We start from the raw sequence: 14,881 nt of genomic DNA on the forward strand, positions 1-14,881 counted from the left end.
CAGACGAAAGTTGCTGAAGTGTGTGCGGTTATCTTGAAGTCACGATTGCTTGACACCATGTCTGCAAAGGTCAAAGGTCAGTTAAACATCAAATATCCATTATTTGTTATCAAATTTTACTCGGGTTTTATTATTTTAATGATTTGATTTCCTAAATCGACGCTTTTCCATAATTTCACTAAATGAAATTCTGTATACTTATAACAAAATGATCATTTAATTAGTCACTGGTAGAGCAGTGATGTTTATTTAGGTGTTATTCCCCGATATTTTTTCTCCGTTCAGCCAAGGAAAATACGAGTGACCTAAGGGGTCTTTGTCACTACGAGTCACTAGACGAGTAATGACAACCCTTAAGTAATGAGTATTTTCCGGCTGAACGAAGAAAAATATTGGAGAATAACATAATTATACCAGCGCCAGTAATGTCAAAATCAGCGAAAGTAGGCAATTTTGAACGATTTGAATCATATTTCGAACGAACACAGCAGAACTAGTGACGTGGACACGTGCTGTCGTGACACGTCAGACGGAACGACTGGGAGTATATATATTCTTTATTTGATGTTCGACTTGGCTCGTGCATAGTATAATAATAAGTTTACGAACTAAACTTGGAAACACGTTAAAAATACAGATATCATCTCATCTGTGACGAAATCCAAGCATATATTTAATATAGTCTCGTAGCAATTTTTTGTTGACAAAAGATACATCATTTAATCGTTCTGTAATATAAAGATGTATGATAATATAATTGTGATATAAACCAATTTCCTCCAAAATCACGTTGAGTTGCTTTATCTTAGATGCATGTAGATAAAGATAAGTCTCGAGGTTTGTTTCATGTTTAAAATGTTTTACTAGTATTTATTTTAAACACACACAAGGAAAACCGTACACAGCCAAGAAAAGGGGGCAGGAGGAAAAGAAACATCTCTATCAGACAGACAGACAGACAGACAGACAGACACACACACACACACATACACATACACACACATGTCTGTCTGTCTGTATGTATGTATGTCTGTCTGTCTGTCTGTCTGTCTCTGTCTCCGTCTCTCTCTCATCTTACTTTTTTTGTTGGCAGGTTTAATGGAAAGGCTTAATGATGGCGAAATGGTCATCATCGCGGAAGGATTCTTATTTTATTTTGAGAGATTGGGTTATCTTCAGGTTGGTCCTTCGGTTCCCCAAGTAGTTCTTGATCATCCTGAACTTGTCCGAAATGCATACAAAGACTTTGTACATAGCGGAAGTGACGTTGTACTTGCTTTCACGGTAAAAATATGTTTTAAGTAATAATAACCACATGGCAGTTCCACCAATATTTAATTTCGTTTTTCGCCAAACTATTCGAGAATGACCGAATCACACGCTTGTGTAAGTGTGCATTTGTTCTTCTGCATAAGTTGGGAGAGGGGATGTATTAGCTTTACAACGAAGAGAAGCTCACTGTTCAACTCTGCCACGTCATTACTTCGTTCAGCCATAGGCAGTCTCCCCCTCTACTGTCTATGGTTCAGCATATTCCGTGTATGAGGCCATTTATTTATTCATTCTGTGAACAATGTATTCAATCTTATGTTGGTTTTGCATAAATATGAGGCCTAACAACACTTTCATTAATACTTGATGGATACCTAGGCTGCCAAACTTGTTCTTCTAAGTGAGGTTGAATTTTTCTGAATTGCCAAGATATGTCAGAAATGTTTGAAACTTTCTCATCAGATTTCGTACTATGTATATACTTCTTGAAAACTAAATTCAATTTTGTACAAAAAAATGTTGTTTTATGACAATACGATAAACATTAGGCTGGGGTCAGAATTTACGGGCTTGGAAGAAATTATTTTGGTCAAAAATCTTTTCGCAGCCCCCCCCCCCTATTTGCGCTCTCAAAACATTTCAAGGCCCCACACCGAAATGAACCCACTAATTTTCGTAGCCCCCCTACCGGCTACACTTATTTTAATTGACATTGTACCGTTGTGTAATTATACAGCACCCCCTCTCTGCTCCACTTTAGAGATGTTTAGTATGGTGCACTAAATTAAACTAAGAGTGGAAATCAACTTCAACGTCCATACATAACAATGAGACATTTCTGTACAATTGTAATATGGACTTTGTGAAAAAAGGTCTGATGACACTGGGCTATACTTGGGGATACTTAGTCAGCAGGTTTTATCTGTCAATCTTGATTCTAGAAAGAAACAGCATCGCCACTGGGGAGGGTGTGGGAAGGAGTATCGTAAATTGTTTAATTTACTTGATAAACGACCACTCCCGAAGTTTAATTTTCGGGACCTCCTTTAAGACCATTAGAATCGTCATACAAATTGAACCCTCAATTTTTTTCACGGCCCCTATTTTCTTCCCAGCCTACCTCTGCCGTAAATTCTGACCCCAGCCTTATATTAGCCGTAAACTCGACTCTCAGACTCGATTCCGATCGATGTAATAAACCAGAATATACCCGACATGAACCATTGAGTAAAATGTATCACAGCTCTTTACGGAAAGTGGTGTTTAATAATGTCCATTTCATCTGATTGCAGTATTATGCTACGCGGGAAAAGACACGTCTGATTGGGAAAGAGGATCTAACGGAGAAACTGAATCGAGAAGCATTAAGAATGGCCCGTGAAGTTGCCGATGAAACCGGGACACTTATGGCGGGAAATATTTGTAATACTAATATCTATCTACCAGATAATCCAGAACGACACCAAGAAATCAAACTAATGTTTAAGGTGAGAATGTGTGGATATTTTCCCAATTCAACGTAAGGCCAGACAAAATAAATTAAAAAAGCTGTTCAAGGGACCCGTATTTTTGGCATTTCGTTGGGTCTTTTGGCGCATAACGGGGGCACTTTCTGAAACTGCAAAACAACTCAAAGCTATTGACATACTGCACACTGTCTTCAAACTTACGTTACTACAACGTATTTTGTCTTCATTGTGTTGTCTCCCCGGGGCTCACAAACAATCTTTTTGTTACACATATTACCATTGAAATAATGACTTCATTTTTACAGGAAATGATCACGTGGGCTGTCGAAGCTGGTGCCGACTTCATTTTGGCAGAAACCTTTGCTCACCTCGGTGAGGCCATGCTAGCAGTTGAAACTCTCAAAGAATATGGAAAAGGTACGTTTGTATGTAAATGAACGGTACTTATCAGGGAAAGTACCTAAGCTAGGTATCTTATTGAGAGAGAGAGAGAGAGAGAGAGAGAGAGAGAGAGAGAGAGAGAGAGAGAGAGAGAGAGAGAGAGAGAGAGAGAGAGAGAGAGAGAGAGAGAGACAGAGAGACAGAGACAGAGAGAGACAGAGAGAGAGAGAGACACAGAGAGAGACAGAGACAGACAGGCAGACAGACATACAGACAGACAGACAGACAGACAGACAAAGAGACAGAGAGAGTGAGAGTGACACATACAGACAGACATACATACACACAGACAGACAGAGAGACAGACAGACAGACAGACAGACATTGTCAAACAGGTTGGGCAGAGTCAGAGAGAAAATAGACACATAAACACAGATTTGAAAGTAGAGAGGCAATAATTAACAGGCAGACAGACAGGAGGGCGATATTGTGTATGTGTTTATATTACTTAGCGTGTTGTAGATAGTAAAAGGGCATGGGCGAAGGTGACCATTTCCTTTTCAAATGTGTAACGAGGTTGTACGTACTTTCATAATACATATACTATTTTGATTATGATGAAAACATTTATTTCCTTACAGGCCTTCCGATTGTCCTTACAATGGCACCATTTGTAGTAGCGACAAAGAATAACCAGGCAATCACAGCTGACATGGTACCCTTGACTGAAGCCTGTAAGAAACTGAAAGATGCTGGTGCTGATGTCATAGGTTTAAATTGTGGGCGTGGTCCTAGTACCATGATTCCATTGATGAAGGACATCATAAAGGCGTGTCCGGTGAGTTCACTGACGTCATGGCAATATTGCGTGCAATATAAATGATTATGTTGGTCATATCTTATTCAGAACAGTCTGGACCACATGTCCATTATGTTTGGCTAATTTCTTCTTGTTATGATCACATCCATTGTATGACAGGGACCCTACGCAGCAGTACCTGCACCATTCAGATGTAGTGTAAAGGAACCAACTTTTTTCATGTTGACTGATCCATTAACAGGTAATGTTTAAAATTAATGAATAACACCGATGGGTAATATAGAAAGTCAAAGTTCTTGTTCATTAATTGTCTTGTTTAGTAGTCAAATGCTACAAAGTACATTATGATAACATTTTCTCGCACACACACACCCACTCACCTACCCAGATATATATCTAATATCAAGGATCTTGATTGATATATCTAGCATATTTGTCTATTTTCCTCAATATCCCTAGGCCTGTGTGTGTATGTGTGTGTGTGTGTGTGTGTGTGTGTGTGTGTCTTTATTTTATTTTATTTTAATTTATTTTATTTTATTTCATTTTATTTTATTACGTTTTCATAATTATACTGATATTTATTTCCACTGGTAAACAAGTAGTACATTTCCAGTGATACAACCTAGTTTTTAGCTAATTCCAAGAATACGTGATATATTCCTTGGCAAACAACATTGTTACCACGTACCACCACCGCCGCCGCCGCCACCACCACCACCACCACCATCTCCACCACCACCACCACCACCACCACCACCACCTCCACCACCGCCGCCACCACTACCACCACCACCACCACCACAACCACCACCACCACCACCACCACCACCACCACCACTGAGATCGCTACTTAGGTGAATGATATAAGATCACAAAAACACAAATATCACCCTGTCGTTATTTCAACATATTGAAAGGATAATCCGTTGGTTTTTTCTGCTAATTTGCTAAATTTCTATTTTTAGGAAAGAAACTGTTCCCCGCAGAAATCGATGTCTTGTCGTGTTCTCGAGAAGATATCAAGGAGTTTGGTGAACAGTGTAAGAAACTTGGTATCAACTACGTTGGAGTGTGTTGTGGTAATCGTCCTTTCTATACACGTGCTTTAGCAGAATCTCTTGGTCGTTCACCCCCAGCCAGTCGATTCTCCCCTGATATGTCCAAGCACTACGTGTATGGTACCGATTCTAAAGTGAAGAAAGATGTCGCAGATGAAAGCATGAAGTTATATCATACCTTGGGTGAAATCGAGTGAGGATATCACTGTTCAGTTACCGCCATATAGGATGGGTTGTTGAAGCTTTAGTGATTATTTGACAGTGAATATAAACATATACAAACAGTAGAAATAATACCACAGCTAGGAAAAAAATCATAAATTGATGTATAAATGTAATCTATTTCTATTGTTTGTATATTTTTTATATTATTTTGATGACGTTCTTGACGATCGAAACATCACTTTCCATTGTTTATCATGTTAAGGTCATTTTTGATTAAAATACATTAAAACAGAATCGACATATTAAACAAAACTAGTTCGGTCAATATTACTTTGTGCGTACCAAAACACTTGAATGCTTCGAAAAAATACCCGATTGCACCAGTTTAGAAATGTCCAACTTTCAAAGTGGGTAAAATTTCTGAAAATACAATATTCTTTGTAACACCCTCTCACGATGGAATTGAAGAGCGGGTGACGTCGAGCTGTTATGCCAGTTGAATTCGGCTTGGCATTATTTCATATTTGTTATATTTGTCCATAATTAGTGTACAGAATGTGTATCAATTCAATGCAGACTATTACTATTATATTTGAAAGGAGGGAGTGGCCTTTAATGGAAATTTGTAATACAATAAATTTGGTTCAATTTTTACGTGTTGTGTGTCACTTATTGCGTTCCAACCTAAGTCACTTTGTTATTATGGTTATAATAGGTGAGCTGTGTGTGTGTGTGTGTGTGTGTGTGTGTGTGTGTCTGTCTGTCTGTGCGTGTATGTATGTGTGTGTGTGTGTGCGCGCGCGCGTGTGTGTGTGTGTCTGTCTGTGTGTGTATGTGTCTGTGTGTGTGTCTGTGTGTCTGTGTGTCTGTCTGTCTGTCTGTGTATGTATGTGTCTGTGTGTACGTGTGCGTGTCTGTGTTGGGGGGGGGGGTTTAGGGAGGAAGTAAAAGACACCTGAGATGGGAGAGAGGGAAAATATCGAGGTGACTAGTAGTACAGAACACTGAGGATTTGGGAAAAAAAGTACTGAAAGGAAAGGGGACAGCTGCAGTAGAAAGTGTTTACTTACTTTAAAAGTAACTGGTTTTTTTTTATCTTTGTTGCATGTTATTTGACTTTATCACAATAGGGGACACAGAAGTTGCTTACTTCCCATAATGCCTCCTCTCAGTACGTGTACAGCAGATTTCTTCAAAGCCATATTTGTTGATTTTCACAGTTCATAGGTTCAACAATGCAGGATTGATTGAAATAACCCATCTGTATACTTCTATGTGTACCTTTGTAGCTAAGATGAAATCAAACTCCTTTATTCAATTCAACAATGTTTATTTGTATACAGTATTGTATCTGATGTGAAATACGGCACTCATCACAAATGTATCTTGTACATGTATTAAACACATATTGCATTTGTCTGCAATTTTAATGACATTTTAAAAGCTCCGATCCCTTAATGATGTCTGGGTTAAAACTGCATAGTCCAGTGAATATTACAATTACTATAACTTTAATGTGATACTTTCCGAAGTCCACGTTGTTTTTTTCTGTGAGATAACATTCATGACTTTGTATTGCGATGAGTTTTCTAGTCACGCGAGGTCATAATGCGGTCAGTTGTTGGCGACCTACTGAAGGTCAAACGTCAGACGACTACTTAATATCATAATAAATGACTAGAACAGACAAAGAATAAACTAAATAATATGTCATTTACTAGTATAGATAGCGTCTACTGAAGACTACTGAAGGTCAAACGTCAGACAACAACATAATACATGTATTATAATATATCACTAGAACAGACCGTGATTAAAACTACATAATATGGCATTTAATTTTGATAAAGTACAAATGAGATATGTCAGTTCACGGGGGTTGATATCATTGCATGTCCATCCATTGTTAGTAGCAGTTATCTAAAAATATGGATGTATTATAACGAATATATATATATATATATATATATATATATATATATATATATATATATATATATATATATATATATATATATATATATTCACGAAGACTCAACATCTTGACCTCTTGAGCTGAATAAAATTGCACCTTGATTAATCAATTCAACTTTGATTACTGAATGATACACATAGCTTTAGTAAAATTTATCTCGCAATATGCACGTCTATATGTGCAATGCAAATTGTAGTCATTTCGGGTACTTTCATTAGTTCCTGTTATATCTAACGTGTTATATAAGTTAGTTACAACAGAACGAAACCAAACGCTTTACGGGTACATGGGAATACTTTACACACCTGTCAATCACATGTTCTTTTCAAGGCCACATGTAGATACTTAAACGCAGGGTAAGTTATTTCCTAGAGTGTAATTCTGTCATAGTGGTAAACTTTTGTTCCTTGTCTGAAATGTGTTTCATAATTTGCTCTTTTTGGAGCACTTGAACAGCCTGTCGGGGGAAAAAGAATATGCGATCAGAAAAAAACATATACGGTATTGTTTAGTTGGGGCAATTGTACAAAAATGTAATACGACAGGGGGATGCTCCTTCATCAGTCACGATGCAATTTTATAATAAAACCGGCAATGTTTGATACTGGGACGTCGGAACTTAGAGTAATTGTCACCCCCGTTATCAACATAATGTTCATTGACAAGTTCTGCTGAGGACAGGTAAGGCAAGTACACTGTGAATAATTTTTCGCAATGTATACGATCTATCAACTCTTAATCATCTGATTTCCGGGTCAAGACCGGAATTCATAATGAAATCCGTCAATAATTTGTGAACTTGTATTTGACACTCTTCCAGACCGTGATAGTGCAAATGTAACAATTGTGTAAAATTTGAACCCCGGGCTTTGAACCTTGCTACGATCTTGTGTTCTCTATAGCTTGGTTGACATGAGGACCCTAAAACGATGATAAACTGTCATTCTCAAGCAAGAGGGTCTCGAACTATCAGCTAGCTAAACTAGTCTGCACTGTTTATTGGACCCTGGTACGATTGTTGTCTCCGGAGTAAGACAGTATCGAGTTGATGTATTTGTGTGTCTGCACTCTTGAACGTTAACTATGATGACATTCATAAGTACTATGAACTCCGAGGTACTATGTATTTCCTTTTGCTATATCACTTTGCTGTCAAACATTGTATATAAATATGGTAGGGGACAGGCTTGAATAGCTGTAAGCTAAATCCCGATTCCTCTATTTACCCACGAAATAGTATTTTTGTATGTGTATCTGTAATGTTCATTTGTGCTTTTGGGTAAATAAACACTATATATACATTTGAACCAACCAGTAATATATTACTTGACGGCATTCATGCATTGTACAGTGTCCCACCGTACCATTTGTGAAACAATCGTGACCCCATTATCATGTGACTCATCATGTATTCCTAAATATCTTATGATATCGCATGATCACAAGTTTGGTATGAAGTTTCGCAAAATAACTTTGCCTCGGGAGGGGGGGGGGGCAATTGCAACCTACACTACAAGTGGAGCAGATCTACAAACCCTTGATTGTGATATTCCAGGTTTCCCCCTAAAATGCAATGTTTTTTCAGAAACCCTAAATATTTAAGAATGCTGCAAACACACCTGCTCAACAATTATCACGAAATAATTGTAGTTTTATATCACTGTATATTCTGTGCTGTACCATCTATCAACATCATTAACGTTAACAATTTCATTGTTTGTAAATCCTAGCCAGAGATTATCTGAAGATTTGTCAAATTTATTTAATTCGAGATCAAACTTCAAGAAAGTGAACGAAACATGTCTAAGAACGTCAAAGGTGAGGCAAACAATATAATTTACGGAAAAAATTTCTTCCTAGTTCGTCCGTTCGGTCGACGTTTTTTTTTTCATTCATTATTTTTTGCAATTTGGAGGAAAATAGATCCCTGGATGATTATTATTTTGTTAATCTGATGTATATAGACATTGTAGACTGTAAGATACGTCTTGCCGCACTCACCGGCCTCCTTTCTTGGCCGACCTGTGAGGGCGCCCCGTCACGGCCTACAGGCTAATAGAGATTGATGCACAATACAAAATATATGAGAAGAATGAATAGTTTTATTATGTAATTTTTTCTTTTTCATTTCATAATAAACGGTAGGACACGTGTTTTATTTTGCTGTAGTGACTTGTACCATTTTTGCTTGTTTTCTAATTTATTTAAATAGAATGTCATCATCAGATTTGTTGTTCTATTTTATTTCATCTCTATCGCCTCATGTGATATTTTTTTTTTTTTATATATAATACAAGTTTTCGCACTGATGTATAGTCTTTTATTTATATATTGAATATTGATTACAGTATTTTTTATTTCAAGATTTCACATCACAAATTTGGCTCCATTGCCAAGAAACACCAAATTAAAACTCTTTATTCACCTCTGTTTTTTTTCTAACAGTTGAACCATACTAGTACTGTTGCCTCAGGTATGAATATGCATTAGATGAACAATGAATATTCATTGTTCCTGAGTGATTATTACCTTCCAACAAATCAACACGAGTAAGCATCACGTACTGTTTGTCTTGTTTAGGTTTGATCGAGAGGCTTGGAGATGGTGAAGCGGTAATCGCAGCGGAAGGATACTTGTATTACTTCGAGAGATTAGGTTATCTTCAAGCTGGTTCTTATGTTCCCCAGGTAGTTCTTGATCATCCCGAACTGGTCCGAAATGCATACAGGGATTTTGTACATAGCGGAAGTGACGTTGTTCTTGCTTTCACGGTACGTAACAACAATAGTAACGATACGTACCACAATTTTGACCAATACACACAATACAATTTCATAAGCTGAGAACTTTCGACTGCAAACCCAGTGTTAATCTAGTTCACTCTGTGAGAGATGGCGCTGTTCATATAGCCATTCCATTTTTCGAGATGTGCTATGATCACATTATTATGAAATTAAGAATATTAGGTTTGGATTGAACAGAAATGAAGGTCACTCAGTCTGCATTCGTCTATTTACAGTACTATGCAAGCAGAGAGAAAACACGCCTCATCGGAAAAGAAGACCAAACGGAGAAACTGAATCGAGAAGCATTAAGAATGGCCCGTGAAGTTGCCGATGAAACCGGGACACTTATGGCGGGAAATATCTGTAATACTAACATCTATCAACCAGATAATCTCGAACGACATCAAGAAATCAAACTAATGTTTAAGGTGAGAATGTGTGGATATTTTTCCAATTCAAAGTAAGGCCAATACTCTGAGTTACTTGATTTGATTTGAAAACTAAATAAGACTTATATAGGCTCTGTTATCAAACAGGAAATGACTAACTGGGCCGTAGAAGCTGGTGCAGACTTCATGGTGGCAGAAACCTTTGCGCACTTCGGAGAAGCTATGTTAGCGGTGGAGGCCATAAAACAGTATGGAAAAGGTAAGTTTGCGAATATATGTGTGTATGTTCGAATCAGAGATCATGCACAATTTTGAATGTTTTACTGGCGGCAATTAAAACAGAAAGATGACGAGTAATACATTACATACATACACATACATACACACATACATACACACATACATACATACATACATACATACATACATACATACATACATACATACATACATACATACATACATACATACATACACACACACATACATACATACATACATACATACATACACATACACACACACATACATACATACATACATACATACATACATACACATACATACATACATACATACATACATACATACACATACATACACACATACATACATACATACATACATACATACATACATACATTCATACATACATACTTACATACATACATACATACATACATACATACATACATACATACATACATGTACATACATACATACATACATACATACATACATACATACATACGTACGTACTTACGTACGTGCATACGTTCGTGCGTGCGTGCGTGCGTACGTACGTACGTACATACATACATTACATACATAAATGTACATCCATACATACATACATACATACATACATACATACATAGTATATACATACATACATACATACATACATACATACATACATACATACATACATACATACATACATACATACATACATACATACATACAAGTAGGATAAGCGGATGATTGGTGAATAGGGGATTTTCAATTATACAGAACTAAGTGATGTTTCACTCTGTTAATAAAACGCAGATTTACAACAATAGTTATCATAGATTCTTCATGATATATGATTAATGATACACAGACTTTCCCTATACATACAGGCCTTCCAATAGTTCTTACAATGGCACCATTTATAGTTGGCACAAAGAATAACCAGGCAATCACAGCTGACATGGTACCCTTGACTGAAGCCTGTAAGAAACTGAAAGAAGCTGGTGCTGACGTCATAGGTTTAAATTGTGGGCGTGGTCCTAGTACCATGATTCCATTGATGAAGGACATCATAAAGGCGTGTCCGGTGAGTTACCTGATGTCAAAGATTCCCCAATTTTCTTCATGGTTTGAACTGAGAATGGGTTTTGAGTTTTCTTGAAATATAACAACAGAACAGTTTCCAGGACTTGTATTTCCAAGACCCACACTACGTTAACAGAAAATTTGTGACCTTGATATTCACATCATTTGGATTTGAAGTTACTCCCATTCCCCCCCCCCCCCCTCATACCTAAAAGTCATTAACAGCCTCACAAAGAGGTTTTATCTGTATTAAACCTTATTAGGGTCCCTATGCCGCCGTACCCGTCCCATACAGATGTAATGACAAGGAACCAACCTTCTTTATGTTAACTGATCCCATTACAGGTACGTTCACATAATACATGTAACTTTTATGACAGAGATAAATATGCACCGTTCTTTAGACTTGTCTGTCATAGAAAGTAGTCACATGCACGTGTTAGACATCAAATCCCACCATAATGATTAAGGTCCCGTTCACACACCAAGTAAGTATCCTATGCCAGCCTGATGCAGCCTAAGCTTTCATCTTGGGAGGGACGGCTTTTGCATAGACTGACAATTTGAGCCACTCGTGATTAGATTTAGATTAAAGTCCTCGTAGGTTTGCCAAGTCAATATTATCATGGGGGTGGTTGCTTTTACAACCTCCGCTGGGCGGGGTTGGGGTTGGGGTTGGGGACATAAACCGTCCTTGGGTGGTAAGAGTTAGGAGACATGTACATTTTACACGTATTTTCTTTACAATACATCGGTGGATAGACTTGTCAAAAACACAACGTTCATATGCTAGGTGACCTTTCTAACATTATACTTTTAAGATAGACCGCATATTTTTCCTTTCCCTAGGAAAGAATCTCTTTCCCATCGACACCGATGTCTTGTCGTGTTCCCGTGAAGATATCAAGGAGTTTGGTGAACAGTGTAAGAAACTTGGTATCAACTACGTTGGAGTGTGTTGTGGTAATCGTCCTTTCTATACACGTGCTTTAGCAGAATCTCTTGGTCGTTCACCCCCAGCCAGTCGATTCTCCCCTGATATGTCCAAGCACTACGTGTATGGTACCGATTCTAAAGTGAAGAAAGATGTCGCAGATGAAAGCATGAAGTTATATCATACCTTGGGTGAAATCCAGTAAGGATATCGTGATTCAGTTACCGTCATATAGGATAGGTTGTTGAAGCTATATCATACCTTGGGTGAAATCCAGTAAGGATATCGTGATTCAGTTATCAAAATATCCTGCCTGACCAGATATAGGGTAGTGTCACGGTTTTGTATTGAATATTTCGGTCTTTTGTTTGCTCGTTCTTGGGGGGGGGGGGGGGGGGGGGTTATATGGTATTTTCCCATTCCTTATAATCTAATCTAATCTAATCTAATCTAATCGAATCTAATCGAATCGAATCGAATCGAATCTAATCTAATCTAATCTAATCTAATCTAATCTAATCTAATCTAATCTAAACAAAAATCACTTATCTTATCACCAATTATACGAACTGGGTTAAATGGCATGTTTGGGTATATCTCAAAAGACGCAAGTGATTCGAGAATCCGCTAACCAAGAGTAAAAACGTTGACGCTACACGTGTATGGTCTTTCAGTTGTTTCTAACCGTATGCATGCCATGTGTAAATCTAAAAAAAGTGGCGCGCCTGTATAGCGCCTCCAACGATGAACATTCATAATTCTATTTGTAGTTGACCTATATTTCTCCCTATTTACATTAAATCTCTTCAAATATGACACAGCAGATTGCTACATGCTACATTATCAGCAATATTCAATTTAAGCAGAAAATGATTTCTTATAGAAGTTTTTTTTTTTTTTTTTTAAATGATAATACAGAGATAGATGTTCAACAAGTTCATTCTGTGTCGGAAACCAATTGCAACTGATCATCACTTACTATGTATACTTTACACTTTTGTTGTCTAACTCGTTTCTTTACTAATAAAAGGGAATTCAGAGCGATGGGTGGCAGAGAGGACAGAAAAGGTGGTGGGGGAGTAATATAACAAGAAAGCTAAGGGGGGACATTGACATAGGTGGAGGATGGCAACGTGACAAAAATAAAACAGCGTGGTAAAGTGACGGTATAAATGTACACGTATATTGTAAATTTAATAACAACACTAGTGTTAAACCATCTGGCGTTGCATCAAATAGAGTTGTGTTAATTTTTATTATTGCATTTACCCCTGTACATGTATTTACACTGGATCGTACCATATTCCATCAATTGTCTACTCACATTCATAAAATTCACGATATGTCAATTTACTTTTTCCCTTTGTGATATTTATAATATGTTTAATAAAACGCAATATGACAATTGAAATCATATCCCATTGAATCATTCGCCGTTTAGATAGGAATATTACGGGCATTTCAAATGTTGGCTTGATATATTGACGACCTTTCTGTGGATTTAACAATGACTTGTATGGTACATGTGTTACAAAGACAAATATGCGTTGTAATTTAATACATAGAGCAAATAATTCTAATCTTAGTCTGTGTAGGAAATTTAACATAGATGCCAATGTCGAAGCGCTGAGAGGTTAGTAATTTATATATATATATATCTGTGTAATATTGTATTGAAGACTAAAACAGTCTAATGGGGGTACACATAAATGTGTTACATAACCATGAGGATGTGTTTGTCGCTGAAATGAATTCAAATCCGATCGTTATACAATGAGATATAATCTTGCAAGCAATTTTACTTCCGAAGTACCAAGTCATTAACGAGCAATGCAATGTTGGGTGTTATTGATTGCACTTTTTCTCTTTGTCACATGTCACATGACGGCGTTGTCTTAGCAACGTTTCTAAGATATTGAAGACAAATAGCTGGAGTGTCTATACATCTCATTATGTAATTCATAGCTCATAAGCTGCTCGGGGAAAGCTGTTAAACCGCCGTCACCCGAAGTGTGGTCCGGATTTACTCTATTACAACTTCGAAAAATATAGACCAAATCAAAGGTAAGTTATGTTACAAAGGTCTTGGAACTGCTAACTTGCTACAAGGTTAGCAAAAATACTCATCGTCATAGTTACGCCCCTGAATTGATAGATATTAGTATTGGTAATTTGGAGAATTACATAAATATAGTCTGTTGTATTGATGTCATTGAATGCAATAATTCAGGTCAGTCTGAATTAAAAAAAAATATTAATAAATATTAGATTACACAAATTGTCAGATAACGCTCAGGCATATTCGCTTT

General features: G+C 37.1%; 2 protein-coding genes across 2 annotated transcripts; both read left to right on the plus strand.

Annotated features, from left to right (window-relative positions):
* Positions 1-5,200, plus strand: LOC144432740 (betaine--homocysteine S-methyltransferase 1-like). The gene is made up of 7 exons (XM_078121012.1): positions 1-76; positions 1,094-1,284; positions 2,565-2,759; positions 3,047-3,158; positions 3,764-3,960; positions 4,102-4,183; positions 4,911-5,200. Exons 1-7 carry the CDS (start codon positions 58-60, stop codon positions 5,198-5,200), a joined length of 1,086 nt encoding a protein of 361 aa, XP_077977138.1. The 5' UTR covers positions 1-57.
* Positions 5,201-8,942: 3,742 nt separating this feature from the next.
* On the plus strand, positions 8,943-12,777 carry LOC144432748 (betaine--homocysteine S-methyltransferase 1-like). The gene is made up of 7 exons (XM_078121020.1): positions 8,943-8,961; positions 9,724-9,914; positions 10,163-10,357; positions 10,466-10,577; positions 11,443-11,639; positions 11,902-11,983; positions 12,488-12,777. Exons 1-7 carry the CDS (start codon positions 8,943-8,945, stop codon positions 12,775-12,777), a joined length of 1,086 nt encoding a protein of 361 aa, XP_077977146.1.
* The last annotated feature ends 2,104 nt before the right edge of the window (positions 12,778-14,881 follow it).

This window comes from Glandiceps talaboti, chromosome 3, assembly GCF_964340395.1.
Source record: "Glandiceps talaboti chromosome 3, keGlaTala1.1, whole genome shotgun sequence".
NCBI lineage: Eukaryota > Metazoa > Hemichordata > Enteropneusta > Spengelidae > Glandiceps > Glandiceps talaboti.

Coding starts and splice junctions, on each gene's coding strand:
- LOC144432740 (XM_078121012.1), top strand. Junction 3,159..3,763: donor TCTCAAAGAATATGGAAAAG/GTACGTTTGTAT, acceptor ATTTCCTTACAG/GCCTTCCGATTGTCCTTACA. Junction 3,961..4,101: donor ACATCATAAAGGCGTGTCCG/GTGAGTTCACTG, acceptor ATTGTATGACAG/GGACCCTACGCAGCAGTACC.
- LOC144432748 (XM_078121020.1), top strand. Junction 10,358..10,465: donor AAATCAAACTAATGTTTAAG/GTGAGAATGTGT, acceptor GTTATCAAACAG/GAAATGACTAACTGGGCCGT. Junction 11,640..11,901: donor ACATCATAAAGGCGTGTCCG/GTGAGTTACCTG, acceptor AAACCTTATTAG/GGTCCCTATGCCGCCGTACC.